General features: G+C 40.4%; 1 protein-coding gene across 1 annotated transcript; it reads right to left on the bottom strand.

Annotated features, from left to right (window-relative positions):
• Positions 1-6,548: 6,548 nt before the first annotated feature.
• LOC108669563 (spore wall protein 2-like) lies at positions 6,549-7,259 on the bottom strand (the record flags this gene model as incomplete). Its single annotated transcript, XM_018156936.1, has 1 exon — positions 6,549-7,259. A coding segment is annotated over exon 1 (711 nt), but the record flags the coding sequence as incomplete, so codon positions are not given.
• Positions 7,260-20,521: the final 13,262 nt, after the last annotated feature.

Below are 20,521 nucleotides of genomic sequence, written 5' to 3'. Positions count from 1 at the left end.
TAGCGAGGCTGAACTACCTTCCCGAGAAACAACATCGGAATTTTTTTTCTACGCGGACTGAAAACACACGAGTGCCTCTTTGTTTCATCGTAATGAAAGAAATATTCATACGTAAAAACGTCCGTACGACGTACGTAAACGTAAAACGAACATACGTACTACCTTACTGAGAGACAGCGTATATAGTGATTTTTTCTCAAAGAAGGAAAAACATACGAGGGTATGTTGTTTTATTGTAGTACAGGAAATATTGATAGTAAAGAACTGTACTATACCTTTCCGAGAGACAGCGTCGGGACTCCTGAAGCGACGGAGGCGGTGGATGGAAAGATGGAGCTGCCGTAAACGAAGCGTTGCGCTCCATGCGAGCCTCCATTTTGAAACGTGTTGCACTCCTGCCAACTTCAACTTTATGTTCAAGTTGACTGGACTCAGTAACTCAGTGTTGCACTCGAGTCAACTTCAACCTGATGTTCAAGTTGACTGGACTCCAGTTAACTCTTTGTTGCACTCGAGTCAACTTTAATCTTATGTCTACGATCTTCTTGAGCTTCAATCCAGTACACTGATTATAATGCTTCTCAATTTATTCTTGGCAACTTCACCAACATGTACAGTTGGTTAGTTGCCATATATAGAAGCACTTGTAATGAAAGACTTGAGGAAAGAAGTATCGGAGATGTGTTGGCATCAACAGCTCTAAATGCGGCGTCATGCCGCTGCATTTCATCTCCACGGCACTTCAAGCATCTTCTAACATTTCCTAGATACGTGACATGCCAATAACATAAATTATTAGCCCAAGCGACACCATATTTAATATACGAACTCCTCATGAAACACTTCTTATAGACTGGTGTTGTTCAAGCATCAAAACCGAGTTTTTAATTTCAAAATTAAATCTCCTAGACGCAAGGCCACTTAAAACCCCGCATGTCCACGGGAAAATCATTGTATTTAAGCTACCACGTGTCAATTTGACTGTGATGTTGAAAACATCACAGATACTCAGAGAAAAATTGCACTGAAATTAGCATGAATAAATGTGGGTAAACACGCACGGAATACATACAATAACAGTTTAAGTACTTTGAAATATTTTATTTTTATACAGTTCATGAATTCACAAGAAGATTCCTATAAGAGGTAAATGACAAAGATATGGATATAAGACATGAATGACTAATATCGAGGTAAATGATGAAAAGAACAAGGAAATAAGACATGAATGACTCCTATAAGGGATAAATGGCAAAAAGAATAAGGAAATAAGGCAAAGATGACTCCTATAAGAGGTAAATGATTAAAAGAACAAGGAAATAAGATATGAATGACTCCTATAAGAGATAAATGGCAAAGAGAAGGAAATAAGACATGAATGACTAATATAAAGAGGTAAATGGCAAAAAGAACAAGGAAATAAAACTAGCAAATGAAGCAAGCCAACGATGGATGGAGGGAGCAATTAACAAGACGGCCCAGACATGCATGTATAGGTGCATGTCGGCAGACAAGCCTCACAGACAACACTACAAGGTCATGGCCGAAATTTCACAGTCATTCCCAAGCATCTCGTACTGTACATGGAGACCATCACGGCCCCGTCATGCACGCATATCAGGCTACACTCAGAGAAATGAGTTTGACTTCTCTGAGTTTGACTTCATATTTTGCCTCGATGATCGTCCTGACAATTTTTGGCCTGGCAAAAGAGCGTAAAGGAAGCGATAACTACTTCGACAACATGACACAATAATTTTTTCTGAGGCTACATCGAACACGTCATTGTATTTGATATCCTGACGAGTTGCCACGGATGATATTTAATGACCGCTCATCAAAAAAAATAATTCGTATAGATGATTTGTTCAGCCGCGACCTTCAAGTATCTACTGAAACATTATCATTAAAAACAAGTTAGTTAACAGTTTTGATTAAAATCACTCAATGCGGTGTAGCGTTGACTCTCTTCTGTGTATTTTGCATCCTAACCCACGTGACCGCAGGTGGCGAAACCGTCATACTTTTGTTGAATCTCAAGCATTTGCAAACGTCACTAAACTTAAGAAAGACGCTCAGCTTATAGATTGGTTGCTTTGAAATTTTTCATTTCACTAATTTCGAACCAAATATCTAGGACAGGAGAAAAATTATTGCATCACCATGATCGAAAAGTAGGAAGTTGCAAACGAGTATCAAGTTCCTTTACCAATCCAGGATATGAAAATTTTAGAAGATTATTCTATGAATCAAATTTCTCGAGATTGATCATTGATAAAAAAGAAAAAACAGCGATATCGCACGTGTTGGGGGCTGAACTGAATTTGACGAATCCAGTCGTGTACAATACGGGGCGACCGATAACAATAGGAATAGCTCCACGCCCACGCTTCACTTCTCCTGTACGTCGGCGTACGCTAGCGCGCTTGTCATTTTTAAAGCATACTTGAGCAATTTTTGAGGGGTAAATATGCTACTCTAATGACGATGGCAGAAACCATTGCAATTTGTGCGCAAAGGTACCAATTCAGCTTGAATCTGTGCGATTCAATTGCTAGAATTGAAATATGCCGTGTTGTACGCTATCACGAGCATAATTTTTGCTTGGTAGTTAATTAATACATACATATATGACTAGAATACATAATACATATATGACTAGAATACATAATACATATATGACTAGAATAAAACACTTAGTTTACGGACAACAGCTTTTGTCACCAGGCTTTTAGTACAGGTAGGAATAGTAAGGACGACGAATATGTCCGTAAACAAAGGTACGAATATATCCGTAAACAAAGGGGGTAAACATTGAATAAAATTAAACCGTCAACATTTATAATTGGTCACCACTATTTGGTACACTTCTACCAATAAATTTCCGCTTTTTGGGAATAAATTCGTTTAATAGTCGAAGAGTTTGCTTGATTTCGCAACGACGCCTTAGTGAAGACTGATGACCTCAGACGAACAGGCCTTGAGCTAAAGAGCTCAATGTGACCTGAACAGCCCTCAATAATGACGCTCTAAAGCTCTCAAAAACACTGCTGAGAATGTCCAATATCGTCCCTCCCTGACTCTCAACACCGACACAAACTGCTCACAGAAAATGACTAATTCAGTGCACAAATTACACGCCTCGTAGGACACGCGCCCAAAAGCAGGAATGCACGCGAGTTCTAAAACGAAAGAATTTTACACAAGCCGAATTTTCCGGGAAGGAATACATATGTCTTTGGTGCAAAATAATCAAGAACGCAAAATTGATTAATTATAAATACGATAGGAGTTTATGTCGCAATTTTGGAATATTTTAAGTTAGGGAGATGCATGAAATTTCGCCCAAACCGCAGTTCCTCTTCATCAGCATAAAGCTTCGGCAAACTGAAGAGACTCGCGATTCCGGAAATGCTGCTTAAAATATGCCTTTAATTTTTTATATAAACGAGGCACATTATCATTTAACCAGCGCAGCTAGGCAACTCGTGAAGCATATTTGGTCAAATTAATAATTAAATATTAACGCAATTTACTATCGCTAATTACAATAATGTGCAAGAGGTATCTTTGTTTCGGTGTGAATGGAGGTGTTGCTTCAGTCTTAAGAAGAAAATATCTAAGTCCCACGAATTATATTCGTTCTTTAATTTTCTATTAAACTGATAGTGATGTCAGTTAATTAAATTTACATTTATGACATCATCTCCTAATAATTAACGCAACGCGAGCAATGGAATTATATAATAAATCAGAAATTAATTTATTATTCTCCATAAAAATCTCACGTACATCGTCTTAACGTATCCCTGCTACCAGCAACATCCTAAACACCTTGCATTGCAATTTCTAGAACCTCACTTGCACAAATTTATGACTACAAATTCTCAATACTGTGAAAATTATTGCCTTCACCAATTTCTGTTGCATGCTGTTTTTTCTGCATCGCACATCACAACCAACACCACAAGACAGCATCTCGTTTAGTTCTGAGCAACTGGAAGCAGGAACTTCAAGTAACACGAAATCATATTTTCTGATCATAAGTTACACAAGAAGTACTTTTGATACTAACAAAACGGAATTTTGTTTAGCAAAACTGTCTTACAAAGGCCTAGAAACAGCATAATACTTCATAGTAATTCACAAACATCACAATATGAATAAATTGCACACTGCAGATTCAAGCAGAAAATTTGGGATTCACAAAATAGAGTTTCGTTACAGAGTCTAGAAAATCTACTAAATATCAAAATATCAACCATAAAAAGCTTGAATTTAATATGTTTTCACCGCGCTAATGGAAGTTTTATATTTTGCTAACTAATGAAGCGACAGAATATAGGAGCGCGTCGAGTTTCATGCGGGAGCAGCGCGCACCTCCCTGCACAGTGGCATCTCTCACACTGGCCCGCAATGAATAATTCAGGGTTGCCAGTTGGTGGCCAGAAAAAAACGGCCAAATCCGCAGAAAGGCCGAAAGCGGTCTTAATAATTTTTCAAAGTAAATTTCTCATCTTCGGCAAAAAGTTCGCTTTTTTGTTGTTTTTTACCTAGAGAAATGCAATAAATTTAAAGTTAACATCGATTTTTGCCGGTCAAAGCAATGTAAAAAAGGTCAATAAAGGACAATCGTCTAATGTGGCCGGAAAAAGGACACTGCCAACATTGGGCCGCCTGATGCCCTGATGGCCGAGGTCGTCTGAGTGACACTGCAGCCGCTGCCAGTGAGGCGAGGGTGGCACTTGTAGGTGGACAATGTAAACTACCCTCATATATCTTATAAAATAATACATTATATTGATTAAGATGACGTCATTTGCTGCAATGCACATTTATTATTTAACCATTTTCGTACTGCATACGTACAACTGTGTTTCTAAATTAAGTACGATTATAGAGTGTAGAATTATGCAGTACGACAAAAGTTATTTAATTTAATTTACGTTTCAGCAAATGACGCAATATTAATCAACCCTTGTTGCACTGCATAACTCAGCACATTATAATCGTACCCAGTTTAGATATACAGTTGTATGTACGAAAAGTGTTCCTTAATAAATGTGTATTGCAGCAAATAACGCCATATCAAAGAATGTATTGAATACTGCACCAAATGATGCCATATTAAATTTAATGTTAATGCTACGGGACGATAATAACGTTATAAAATTATGTAGTCAGTCAAAGCTTACTATTATGCTCAATAATTTCGTAGAGCCTTCGATTATTGTATCATAATCGAAGGTCATATTGTTTCGAAGTGTTTATTGTTCGAAGGTCATCATATTGTTTCTATAATTTATTTCTTTTTTGGTTTTCGTGCTCACTTTTAAACTTATTATTTTCGTCGACATGTACCGTGCCCTCGAAGTTTTGTTGTACCAGACATTACGATAATCTCTTCGTAGAAGAATAATAATAACAATAATAATGATAATACTACTAATAATAGTAACGTAAACAACGGTAGTTTTTACCTTATTGCGGGATGATTTAAATGAAAACATTCACCAGGCAATGAATAGTTCATCATTCGACGGAGTTGTGTTGATACGAAACAAGATGGAACTCAAGTCATGAAGGATAACTTAAAATTTAATCATTCTTGTATCAGCTTTGGCGCTCCAATACTCCTGTAAAGAATTTTACTAGGCATACTTCTCTCGTATACATAAGGTTGGGACCTTTTAGGCAGGACCAGAGTTAATGAGCTCAGGCAAAATTCATTTGAACCAAACTTGACAGAGATTGTTCAGCAATTTGGTATGTTAACATTTACTTATGTTATGATCCTTTTTATTACTTGTTAACCTTGGCTATTTTCTCTATATTGTTTATAATCTCGAATAACCTCGATTTGTGTTCAAATTGTTCATTCTTTGTTTTCAGAAACCGTTACAATCTACAACGCGTTTTCATTCTCAACAATCCCCCGAACAAAGAGCCATATTCTTTACAACTCCAATTTACGGTAGACAGGCTCTAAACTTAAGCAATTATATTAATTCTAATTGCAACGAGTCGATAAAGATTAATAAATAAATCTCACAATAATAAAATATAATATAATAGCAACACTAAAATATTTTAAGGTGATGAATGAATTTTATTCTTTAATCTTCAACACGTTGGCTACGCGTCGGCTTGAAGACGGCAATCAGGGCAAGAGAAAATCCAAGATTATATGCGAGGCTTGGAATGAAAATAATAAAATGAAGTAACTGCGACAAATGAAAAAAAAAAACTCGATCAATGCGAAGAATTATAACGTAATAAAAAATTAGTATAGGAGGAATTGAAGCACGAAATACTAACGAAACTAAACCTAAGATACTGAGGAGATAAAGCTCAAGGATTATAACGTGTGTAAGATGGGTATCAAAAGGCGTACGGTAGACGTATAGCGACATTTCTGACCTGGCGGGACGTGGTGATGATGGTAGTAGTGGTGGTGATAGTGGTGGGTTGTACCATGTGGTGGTACAGATATCAGCTTCTCGTGGTGAGTCGTAAAGGGAGAGTGGTCGTACTAGACGCCTGCGCACCGTGGGCAATAAGTCCCGCGTCGACTTTCGTTTAAACATGGCATGTCTTCTCGCATTATCAACAGCGTCGACAGTATCTTCACCATATTTCCCGTCGACAGTATCTTCACCATCTTCCTCGTCGTCACTTTCTTCACCATCTTCCCCGTCGTCACTTTCTTCACCATCTTCCACGTCGTCACTTTCTTCACCATCTTCCACGTCGTCACTTTCTTCACCATCTTCCTCGTCGTCACTTTCTTCACCCTCTTCCACGTCGTCACTTTCTTCACCATCTTCCCCGTCGTCACTTTCTCCACCATCTTCCACGACGACACTCTCTCCACCATCTTCTACAGACGCACGATCACCATGAAAAAATGTATCAACGTTCATCGCATTTTCGTCGAATAATTCGTCGTGAGCTTCATAGTCGGAGTAAGACAAGGAGTTGGTCGTCACCTCGTCTCTGTAGGAGGAACGACGGGCGACCATCGTCGTCACGTGGCTACGCGCCTCGTCTCTGTAGGCAGGCAGATGAACGACCAGCGTCGTAACGTGGCGGTGCACATCGTCTCTGTTTGGATGATGAAGGCCACTTGTCAAGTCATCGACGATGTTCACGTCTTGCGAGGGAGAATCGTCTTCGACAAAGTCAAATTCGCAGAATTCTTCGCACGGCTTTCGCTTGAGCTCAATAACAAGCTCAGCTACGTAGTTTCGTAAACTCATTGCTAGAAGCTAAAGCATCAGTTTCAGACAAATAATTAAGCCTGAATTGAATGTAGAAACTATCCAGTTTCACTCCAAAACATATAATAAAATTCACACTTCGATTCGTCAAACTGGTAAGCTGAGTTGAATTTGAATTCGGTTTATTCCCTGATTAAATTTTGCAGATAAAAAACGAAACACAGATGAAAAACAGAGGTTGAAAAATAGAGGCTTAGAAATAAAGAGAGGGCGCAAAAGAGACGAGAGATGCAGGGTCGTAGCAAGTGACCGAGGGCTTTATGGACGACAAGGTCTGAGAATAGCACCAGGAAAAGGTTCCTCAGCCTACCCAGCCTACCAGATTACTTCCTGCATCTGCCCTAAACCGGCGTCCTTTTGACCTGGTCCTGTAGGAGCCACCCCCACTCGTCCTTGTGCACTCAGAGAAATGAGGAAACTATGTCGAAATGAGGAAACTAGTCTGACCCGTAAAAAAAGCCTTCATGTGTAACCTTCAGAAAGCGTTAATAATTAATTCAGCGATTCAGGTTTTCAAGTCATCGACTGCCAACTATAATGCGCTTATATTTTTATCGATTGATCTGAATTTAACTTCAAACTATTTTGAAGAGTCGGAGTCCTCAATTTGAGAAATTCGGCCTCCTGCAAAAAATCCCAGCCGTTATGATACTAACCATAACTCATAAAAATTTAAAAAAATTAAAATTAAGATACAGTGTACACTGCTGAACATGTGTGATCAATTAAATCAGGTGATTAAACTTTTAGTATTGTGGAATATTGTTGTATTCATGGCTTAGCAGTTTGCCGGAACCTATAGCAAGACCCCAGATTCGAGAACTCAACTGCTCCACTCAGAGAAATGAGTGAATCTGTCCACTGAGCGATGCACATTTCTCCTTTGTGTTGATAATCCTGACCCTGCTGGGCTCAGCTAAATGGCAGAAAGTGCGTCACTATTTTGACAATATAACCTATTCATTTTTCCGAGTAAGTATTAAGTGAGCGATCTCCGTGGCACTAAAAAGAACCTTAATTAACCTAAATATGAGCCTAAATAAGTACCTAGTTCATATACGAGCCTAAATATCAGCCCAGCCTAAATATGAGCCTAACACTGGAGTTATTTCGAGACTGTCTTCCAGTGGAAACAGTACCTGCTGTAGCTGGCTGCTTATCAGCACCATTCCCCAGCAGACATCTCACGTTGGAATAACGTTGCAAACAAATCAACTATTAAACAATGTGGTTTCAACCCGATTTGCCTGGAGGGTTACAATCACAGGAGTTCTAGCATGACGTACGATAGGACGTGGATAAATATATCACCATTTTGTTCAAGAGCGGCATCAAGAAAACAGGCATGAATGACAATATTTAATGGTCATGGATTCAATAAGAAAGAACTTAACAGGCCAACAAACAATAAAAGCAAAAGTCATTGAATTCAGCGACGAAAAAAAATGAAAACAGAAAGTTCGAATGAGGATAAATGGCGCACGTGCCGGTGCAACAATGAGACTCTTAGTTTACGTAAGGGTCCTATACGAACGTCCGCAATCCATTACATAAAACTACCAATCCCCAAGACTATTCAAATTGCACAAACTGTCCAGGGAGGCGAACTCTGGCGATTACAAAAGTCTATAAAATCTGTCTAGAGAAAACTCTGGCGAATATACAATAGCATAACCAACAGCACGAACTGTCCAGGCTGAACTTGACTTCGCACTTCGGCTCCGTGGCATGCGGAACGTTCACGCGCGTACTCTCCCAACAACGGCCTATTATAAACTGAAGCGAAATTGATAAGCTACTACTCACAAACATGCACAACAAACCTGAAAAGAAGTTAGTCCAGGTAAGTGAATCATGATTCTTATTAACTGATAAGGAAGATAGAGGAAAGCGTTTAGTGCTTTGAGATAAGAACGTACCACAAAATAGAGTTTCAAATATCAATTTTCGTCATTAATATTATCGATTACTACGCAATAATTGTCAGAGAACGTATGTGACATTATCAATTACGAGACACGCGATTGTGATTTAATTGCACCACAAAATCCACGCAAGTTAAGCAGGCGCTTAGGTAGCGATGTAGCGATATAGTCCAACCTATTTTGTGACGCGTTTGACCGCTTTGTCAAGTTTATGATCGTAACATGACCTATTATCATTCAACTATTATCATAACTGATCATGATTATATGATATACCTACTGAATTAAAACTGTGATGATGATGAATATTTAATTAATTAAAACTGGGTCAGTTGATGAAGTGCCAGCAATCCGAGCAACAAGAGGAGCACTGACGTCCGGATGTGCCACAGCTGTCCGCAGTAGCGACAATGTCACACATGCGTGACTGTGTCGGGTGCTTCATGGTTACGTGATGGATAACATTAAACGTGATAAGAGATGCAATACGTGATAACGGCTTGAGGATAACAGCAGCGTATGGGGTAACAGCGGTGTGAGGGCACCAGCAGCAGCAGCGGCAGCATGAGGGCAGCAGCAGCAGCAGCATGCAGCAGCATGAGGGCAGTAGCAGCAGCAGCAACAGCAGCAGCAGCGTGAGGGCAACAGCAGCAGCAGCAGCGTGAGGGCAACAGCAATCAATAAGGCGGTGTGTGAGGGGAAAAGAGGGTAACCCGTGCAGGTCAACCCATGATGGCAGCCATGGCGGACATTTTCACACGGTCGCTCTCGAGGGCACTTCCATTCATACCGTCCACCTTCTGTATAGACAAGCCAGCACCTGCATGCACACTGCACCATGCAGCTACATTCTCACCACATATAGCCAGCGCTCAAAAACGACCATTATTTGGCAACGAAAATCCTTGAGAGGAGACGCTTCTATGACATCAATGACACAAAGCATACAGGTTCACCTCAAACGTTCAATTACAAAGCGTTATCTTTAGCGTAGGAAATAGAAATAACACAGAAAAACCCATGATATCGGTCATTACATACGACGTACTGAAATTTAGTGTCGAAAGCACATCAAGTTCTGGTGATGAACCACGCAAGATGAGTGAAACGCATCTGTTCATGCATACCATTAAAAAATGCATACAGAGTTTTTCACCGAGACGCACACTCATGAGCTACCTTATACCATAGGGAGCTCCTAAACGATCAAGCGGCTTGATCAAGTAGCGTGAGTCAAACGATTAACGCACGCTTCAATCAACCTCAACCAGGCCATTCAATCCGTCATTCAAAACCTCATCTCATCAGAAATTGGATCAGTTCACACTTGTTCGTTCGCTAGCTATTGTTTTTTGAGCTGTTGTGTTTGTTTTGGTGGTGGGCAATGCTTTCGAATACTGATTCGGCTTACCTCTTCCGAAAAATATGCGCATATTTAAATCAATTAATGCATGTAATCAAACTTTTTATCAATCACCATCAAACCTCGCTTCAACACTGTCAATCAAATTGAGTCAATCAACTGACCAAAGCTTTCAATCTAGCTGCTTGATAAAAAAATATCTCACTTCGCTTACAGTACATCATATTATTAAGAAGTACTCTACCTATGAAGTACTATACCTATACTATACCTACCTATATAAGTTATACTACCAGGAAGCTGCGATACACTATGTCGTCATACCATAAATTGGCTTATATTTCTCCCCAGAGATGTGCTCTAACGCACAGCTATATAACTCACCTCCACCAAACGGTAGTCGGAGAAAAATCAAGCTTCAACATGGCGTATCACAAAGTAGGCAATACGATCATTTACTCTTTCAAAACACTTTCGCTATTACGAATTAAATTAAAAATACGAGTCAAATTAAAATCCAACTAAACAGAGCAGATGAATCGACGAATGTTACGATTACATTCAATCAGAGGTCACTAGAGCAGCCACCATCAGACCGGCATCTTAGGTCAAAAGAAGCCCCGCATAATTCCAGTAACTACGCCATTCAAAACTAGACTGAGCGAGGAAATAAAGTATGATCGCTACCAGTGATTATCGGGTCTCGTTATCGTGAAACAAATAATAATGTAATGGCTATGAGACGTGCGTTAGCATCAGCAAATATATCGCACCCAAGTACAGTCTGAGTCGAACGTTCTAGAATGTTTTCAATAACTTGAGCGCTCATCCAACTCATGAGAAGAACCAAATAAATGTTTTTGAGATGAAAATAATCAATTTAAGCATAGGGTTTGCCTTCAAGGAGAGCCTTCAGCTTTCCTAATACCAGGCTCCCAGCAGCTTATTTGCAACAATAATCTAATAAATTTTTGCGTCTCGTCCTTAGCATCGATTATTTTAGAGCTTGATTATTAAATTCCGCTATAAATATTCGCTCAAGTGGGAACAGTGATGAATGATGAGCGAGCACTGGGTGCGAGTGTGGCGACAAGCGTCGCTACGCTACACTCAGACCAATGAGTGAGACTTTCACCTAATAGTGAGGCACTCTTCACGCTTGTGTGGATCATTCTGACACACTTTGGCTAAGCAAAAGGTATCTTAGTTATCACACTTTAGCTTAGCGTATCAGAGCCATTTTCTACTGGTGCAGTGGGTAGGAGAGTGTGTTAAAATTTGGACAATATTACATATTCATCTTTCTGTGAGTAGAGCAAGTCACTGCATGCATGATCCATCACACCAGAACGACGACTGCGCCAGAGTATCTATGAAACTTTACATAGTTTGCAATCACAAAAATTACGAAAAGAGTTCAGCTTCATAGCAAAGAAAAACACGATGATTGGGCATTGGTAACAAAATAAGACAGACTTTTTGGCGAGCATTAAATAACCATAGAAAAATTCGGATATAAATTTCCAGAACTTTACACGAAAATTAACACAAAATTGTTTAGAAAAAAAAATAAAAATCTTACAGCATAACAAGCGTCAAAAAATGAATTTCTTTTTAGGACGAAAGAGAAATTTAGGATGAAAGAGAACTTTAGTTTGTCAAATGCGGATGATATTCATCCAGCAAAAAAAATTATCAGGAAACCTTAAAGCGACTCCTCGTGTTGGATGAGAATGGCATGGGATGTGTTATCATTAATACATGAATATTCATGGCGAGACAAGAAGCATGCAGCACAAAAGATATTTTTTCCGAGATTTGAAACAAAATCTAAAAGCCACACAACTTGTTGGAGGAAGAGAATTGTCCTGAGATGTATTATCATCAATATATGAATATTCATATGAAAATGGCATAAAAGGTATCATAAATGTGTGAATATTCAATACAACTGAAGAAGCATGTAGCACAATGGATATTTTTCAAGAGAGATTCAAGGTAAATGAAGTAGAGGCCGCAAAAAACAATCAGGATGAGAATGTCATGAGATGCGTTATTATAAATGCATGAATGTGTATAGTAACTAAAGAAGAATGCAGCAAAAAAACACCACGATGAGAATGTGATAAATGTAAGATTAATGCATAGATATTCATGGGAAATGAAGAAGAGGCCGCAAAAAACCATCACGTGAGTGGCAAAAGCTGCGGCTAATCGGGCAGAGAGCGGCGAGCTCGAGGCTGTCCACACACTGCGACAACAGCGTCAACAGAGCTGACCTGCCACGCTGTGAGCAGAGTGATGGTGTGAGCAGAGTGATGGTGTGAGCAGAGTGATGGTGTGAGCAGAGTGATGGTGTGAGCAGAATAATGGTGAGAGCAGAGTGATGGTGTAAGCAGAGTGAGAACGTGAGCAGAGTGAGCACACGATGAACAGAGTGAGAACGTGAGCAGTGTGAGCATATGGTGAGCAGAGTGAGGGCGCGACGAGCAGCAAAATTGTGCACGCAAACATAAAAAAGAGCGAGGCTTTTCAAATTGTGTCCTCGAATCAGTAGTATATCAGTTTGTGTCCTCGAATGGGTCATCCTGACTCAGCTTCGGTGCCACGTCCGTTCCTTGCTCTGCCTTATGTAAAAAGAGGGTCACTAGGTATTTGGACAATAAGACTCATAAATCTTTCTGAGCGCGGAATGCCACCGCGTCTCCGCGGCACCGGAGGATTAGAGTGCCACTAATCACGTGTCAAGTTCACCAGCAAACCTGGCACGGCCGTTCAAACCGACACTCAGATAAATAAGTGAGACTTGCTTGAAATAGCGATGCACTCTTTACCCTTGTGTGACCCAATTTGGCTCGGGGAGGGGGGTAAAGAGCGTTCCTTTTACCCATCCTAACCCGGTTTGGCTCGACAAAACGGCGAACAAGTGCAAACGCACAGAAAATGTGTCATTATTTGGACAATATGACCCAGTAATTTTTCTGGTGATTTTTGGTTTGTGCCGCCCATTTGTTTAATGTGATAAACACACATGCACTCAAACATTAACATATATCACATTGTCCAAATTAACACGGTATCATATCACATTGTCCAAATAGTGACCCCCTTCTTACCCACAGTGCGAGCAGAGAGAGGACGTATCACTGATACACGGGTGTATCAGTGATACGTCCGAACAACAAATTCAAAATGGTATAACGTTACCGTAGTTGTAATTAACTTCGTTTAATCATATGATATGATACCGTACGAGTAAATCCTGAATTTAACGACATAAATCTATTTATTTTCAAGTAATTCTCGGCGCCGAGAGCTGCACGAACATTAAATCAGTCCAGAGCAGCAGCGTAATCAGGCATCTACGGCAGCTGCGGCGACAGCTGCAGCAGCATATATCAGCTGCTCGGTGCCAAGACGCTCTGGCGCCATTGCAGCTGCACTTTATACCTGTCGTGCAGCTGCATCAAGGTGTAGTAGACCCCACACCCAACAGCTGCATCAGATGTAGTAGACCCCACACCCAACAGCTCCATCAGATGTAGTAGACCTCACACCCAACAGCTGCATCAGATGCAGTAGACCTCACACCCAACAGCTGCATCAGGTGTAGTAGCTGCATCAGATGTAGTAGACCTCACACCCAACAGCTGCATCAGGTGTAGTAGACCTCACACCCAACAGCTGCATCAGATGTAGTAGACCTCACACCCAACAGCTGCATCAGGTGTAGTAGACCTCACACCCAACAGCTGCATCAGGTGTAGTAGACCTCCACCCAACAGCTGCATCAGGTGTTACAGACTAACGGGCTTCAGCTGTATCATGTGTTGCAGACTGTCACCATGTAAGCTGAAGGTGTAGCAGCAGCATTATACCGCTGTCACCATAGGCTCTAATATAAAAATATGGTCACTTAACAGCCGTAATCGTAAATGCAACCATGAGTCGTTGCCAAAGAACTGGCCTCCCCTGTCTAAGAATTCAGAAAGTATTGATATTTACACCTTGAAGTATCATTTAAATCTCAATTTACATCTCGAATTATAATTTCAATCTCAATTTAATATCTAAGTATCAGCTTTCGGAGTTCAGCGCATAACTTGGCAGCGCATCATCTGAAGACATGCAACAACATACACGCAATCATGGAGGAGATAAAGAATATTATAGCAGCTTTTATAAAAAAAAAACAACAATCGTAATTAGAAGTGAAAATATTTGTGCGGGTTGAGCCAAATTTTGATGAAAGCTGGTATATTCCGGCGGCCATGAAGGTATGTGGAGGACAAAAATGGATAAAAATTGTATTATATCCCGGAAGGTCACGAGTGACCCCAAGATAGAGGCGCTAATCTCAAAGCAGGAGCCTTCAACTGAACTTAGGAGGTGAGGGCGCTGAGGCCATCAAATAGATTAGCTGTCAGTGACCGAACTATGGAGGAGGGACTCGCTTCATTCTCAAATTCTCAAGAATGAACAGCCCACTGCATATATATCACTAGCGTTGAAGTCTATATACATATATAATATACAAACTTCAAGTATACACAGCGCTAGCGTCGAGCCCCGGTTAATTCCAATATAAACGAGCAATTACAATGTATTCAAACTTTGATGTCCAAATAGCGATGCACTTCTTGCGATTGTGTGAGCAATCCTGACCCAGGTTATCTCGGTAAAAGGACGTATCAGTGTTACTCGCAGAAAGTGTGTCACTATTTGAACAATGTGACACGTTCCTTTTTCTAATGTATTCGAGGGCGCAAAATATGTATCGCTAGCCTTGACCTCGATTCATTTAAATAAAAACGCACAATTAGAACGAAATCAATTTAGTAAGAATAAAACGAAATATTATAACAAAAGTTAGTTATTTTTATCCACAAATGACATGTGCTACTGGAAATCTTCCTAATTGCATGCAAAGGTTGCGCATTACAACGATCTGAATTAATTTGTTTTCGTTCGGGTTAAGCAAATTTACATTAAATCAATTTATTAAATTAGTATTTAAAGAAATCAAACATTCACAGTTCGACGTTAACCAGGATATTTTAGGATGCACGATGATGCAAATAGCAGCCGGCGAGTAAGAAACAGACAATATATCAAGCTTCACACTCAGAAAAATGAATACGACTTTGTCCAAATTGCGTTGCTCTTGTTCCCTTCATGTGGCTCATCTTCACCCAGTTTGGCCCTTGAAAAAGTATGTATCAATACTACACGCACGAAGTGTGTCAACATTTTGGACAATATGACTTATCCATCTATTCTGAGTGTAGCGTATAAATTAGAAACGAGTGCGAGCATTTGACGCTCGGGTAACCAAAGAGCCCATTCATTATTGAAGGTGTTGCACTATATCAGAGCAGGCATTCATGTGCCAGGTATTCTCGATACGTCGTAACGCGTACGAACAATGAGGCTTGTCGAAAAGTAATAAAATGAAAATACAAATACGTCGTATCAGAAGGTCGATGGCGTATGACTCATTTGTGCTACGTACAGTAATAAAACGTAAAATTTCCTCTATATGAGTTACAAACAGTAGGAAATGAATCAATTGAAACATGGCACTGAATGAAGTTTACAATACAAGTGCTTCGATCCCTTATCGGCGCATCACTCAAAGAAATGAGTGAGTCTTAGTTCAACTAGCAATTCACTTACTGCCTCTTGCGTGGGTCATCCTGAACAGTTTGGCCCCGAAAATGGGCGTATCAGTGTTATATGCCGAATGTGGTCAACAATTTGAACATTGTGACCAGTTCATTTCTCTCAGTGTAGAATCGTAAGGCAATACGAAGTTTCACGAGGAGGTCATTGTATCACAAGTTTGCATCATAACGGCATCATAATATACCTACATGGCATCGTAATATCTTGATACAAAGAGAAGTTTTCTGAAGAGGTCACCGGGTACGTTCAGTTGTCACGCAGGCACACATGCCAAAAACTTAATGGGCAAAGAAAGAGCACAATTTTTGCCTGTATTAGACGCTTATTTATCCACTGTTACTCTCAGCAATATGATGCAGGAATTAGCTAGTCTTTGTCCAAATAGCGATGCACTTTTTTCCAAATAGCGATGCCTTGTGGTTCAGACTAACCTAGTTGGGTTAGGCAAAAGGACGTACTAGTGATATATCCGCTCTCTGCTGGTACGGTTTATGAAAAAGTACTGCAATTTGGATAATGACCTGGTTATTGTTGTGAGGCTGGCTCCACAAAGCATGAGAGAGCATGAAATAATAAGTGTAAACCTCCGAAAGTCAAACAAGTGATCGAAGGTCAATATACTTTATATTTTTATGGTGGAAAATTTAACAATTTTACGAGGGCATATAAGAGAGCGACTCGCCCCGATGCAATAAGAAAAGTGAATTATTGTCCAAACAGTGACACACTTTTTTTACCCAGCACAGCACAATTAAGCAGTGGGCGGACGTAGCATTGATACGCCATTTTGCTGGTTCCAACTGGGCCAGGATGACCGAAAAAGTGGGTCAGAATTTGGACAAAATCTCAGGCATTTCTCCAAGCTTGTGAAGTTTTATTTGCAATGCATTTTAGTAGGATTGTACGGCTCAGGTAATCGAGCTGCACCTGCCGAGCATGGCTGTCATCCCCCACAGTTTCTCGCTCGGTAAGAACATAAATAGTCGAGCAGAGCTATAAAAACTCTACCAACTGACCCAGATTATCAATTAAATCTTCGCCGAGTCCAATGAATCGCTCGACTTCACATCGGCAGGCCCAGAATATGAATCTCATACTTCATACAGAATATGATCTTCATACGTCTTACAGAATATGAACCTCATACTTCATACAGAATATGAATCTCATACTTCATACAGAATATGATCTTCATACGTCTTACAGAATATGAACCTCATACAACATACAGAATATGAACTTTATGCATCATAGAGAATGTGAGCTTCATACGTTTTACAAAAAATAAACTTTATGCGTCACACTGAAAATGGGCTTCGTGCTTATAAGGTAAGCAGTTTTGACAATTATAAAGTTCCACCAAAAGCACAGAATAGAAGAAATAAATATTTTAATTAACCCAAGGCAATTTCAATAATAAATAATAGTCATAATCAGGCGCAAACAGCAATCGTTGAAAAAGCAAACATTTGAGAATTTCCTCGGCGAGCTTCACGTGTGTGTTAGGTGGCTATGAACTGATAGTGAGTAAGGAAACCCGTAAAATGAATTGTTTTTCTGACCAGATGTTGGTTAATCAGATTTGCTTATTCCTACCTCTGCGCGGTAAAGGGATTTGTGTGTGTGTGTTAATTTTAATTCAATTATCCTCAAGATTCACTCAAAAAATCAAGAGACTTTGTCCAAATATTATCTTTAATTGCAAGAATACAACTCAATATCAGCAACCAGTAAATTAGTATATTATGTGAAACAGAGAACGATGCAAACAATTAAAGGAGTTCAACAAATATACAGGGAATATGTGCAAGTTTAGAAGCGCAGCTGAATGTTAATGTCAAAAAGGAGTCAAGAAGAGCGTTTTGAATTTCTCACACCGCGTGTCCTTAATTATGATTTAGTTAATTGAGTTCAGAGTTATGGAAATATTCCCATCTATTGTTACGGCGGCAGCTGGTGCCAAGAATTGTATTTAACTAAACTGGTCTTAAATGTTACAAGACTCATTATCTAACATATGGTTTACTACAATTCGCATGAAGCTTAGTTTAATTAAGAGTTATTACCCGATTAATTAACAAGTCGATGTATATATTGGAACACAATTGAGAGCAAGAGTTCAGCGAGGACGAACTGGACTGAAACGTCCACTGGTGCCAGCCGATGTAATAGGGAATCAGTGACGCTAAAATCAAAGGCCTTGTGCAATGGCTCGGATTATAGGAAGACGTTAAAAAATCATAAATTGTAAACGGTAAAATGAAAAATACGGTAAATTTGGGAGAGGCTGAAATTGCAACACGTGTGATCAAGAGACAGAAAAGACGAGAGCGGGTAAGGCAGAACGTATCGACAGCACTCAGAGTAATAAGAAGACTTCGTCAAAATAACGATGCACTTATTCCGTCAGGATGCACTTAGCGATGGTCATCCTGATGAAATTTAGCACGGTTAATTAAATGTCCGTATAAGTGAAAACAATGTGCCGTCGGTATTTGGACAATATGACTCAGTAATGTTTACCGTGTCAGTATTTGGACAATAGGACGCAATATTTTTTGAGTGTGCAGCAGGCCGTGAAGGCAGGCGGAGGCGGAGGCGCTAATGGCCTCAACAGAAATAGGCCCAGGCGGCCTAGGACGGGGCAATAGGTGAGGTGAGGCTATCCAGTATAGCAGCTCGATAGCTGCAGCACTCAGAGCAATGAGCGAGGCCTGGTCCAAACAGTGATGCACATTTTGTTTTTGATCGAGTCATCTTGACTCAGTTTGGCTCAGCTTAAGGGCGTATGTGCAGGAATCTAGTGTGTCATAATTTGGGACAACATGACCGAGTTTGGCCTGTCACAGGTGCGAATCAATGATACGTTCAGCAAGTGTGTCATTTATTTGGAGAATAGACCTACCAGTTTTTCTGAGTGTACTGTCAATATGCAGCTAATCGCAACTTATAACGCGTTAGATAAGATGGCACAAACGATATTATTTATATATTAATACTCATTATCATAAAGAAGATAAAAACACCCGCCCTGAATAAGTTCATATATGAGCTTCGTGCAGCAATCAAGTGTAACATAATTTGAGACAACATGACAAACATTTTTTTTATCGTACAGAGCAGCAGTTCATGCATGTATCAGGACAGACACGGTACTTGGAATGTCCGATGCCACTCAGAGAAATTATCGAGACTTTGTCCAAATAGCGATGCATTTTTATCTTGTGTGGATTATCTTGACCCAGTTTTGCAATAAGGCGCATCAGTGCAACGTCCACTCTGCGCTCGAGCTGCCGGTACGAAAGTGTGTCACTATTTCCACAATATGACCCATTAATTTTCTCTGAGTGTGGCACTTCTTTAGTCACAATCCACGCGCTTCACATAATTTGGCACAATAAGACCATATAATTTTCCTGAGTGTAGACGGCAGCAGTTCATGCATGTATGAGGACAGACGCGCGCCACTTGGCATGCGCGACGCTCACTTCTCTAGGCTTAATCCGCGCGCTTCACACGCCAGCCAATAAATAACTATCAAGAACTGAGTGTAAATGTGAATAAGAAGTGCATCGTATAGCAATCGGAGAACGAGGCGAACGCTTGCGAGCGACAGCTGGACGCTTGCCAAACTTACACGTGGGCACGATATGGGGTACGGGAGTGTGGCGTGGGGTACGTGGGCACGATATGGGGTACGGGAGTGTGGCGTGGGGTACGTGGGCACGATATGGGGTACGGGAGTGCGGTGTGAGGTACGTGGGCACGATTAAGAGGCATGAGAGAGTGGCTTGCATGGGGTACGAGCTAGGGTGCGTTGTGGGGTACGTGAGCACGATACTAGAGTGCGGTGTACGTGGGGTACGTGAGCACGATATGAGGCACGAGAGTGCGGCAAAGGGTACGAGGGTATGATTTAAGTTCCTGCAACACCATGGAATCGTTCCTAGATTCGATGCAGTGCATGGGCACCCACGATGGGACGGCCCGCGGGTAAACTGATGCCAGAACACAAGTCCACGAAGTGCAGCCATTGATGACGTTTTTATCTCAAGACTAAGTACGGTTTTCAGGATAAGATTAGAAGTGACATCACATTCCTAGTAAAGTCTTGCGAGTAGCAACGTTGAAATAATTATATAGGTTATAAAAGTGTTGCAAATGAGTCGTGTAGAAGCGTCGGCTCTCGAGCGTCGTGAAGCGTTAAGCGGAAATACTTGGCCAATGCAACATTAGCCTGAGAATTGCGAGCAAATATTACCGAGTAT

The sequence above is a fragment of the Hyalella azteca genome, unplaced genomic scaffold (genome assembly GCF_000764305.2).
Source record: "Hyalella azteca isolate HAZT.00-mixed unplaced genomic scaffold, Hazt_2.0.2 contig2403, whole genome shotgun sequence".
Lineage (NCBI taxonomy): Eukaryota > Metazoa > Arthropoda > Malacostraca > Amphipoda > Hyalellidae > Hyalella > Hyalella azteca.
The sequence above is the reverse complement of the archived record's forward strand: the minus strand, read 5'-3'. Positions and strand labels throughout refer to the sequence as shown.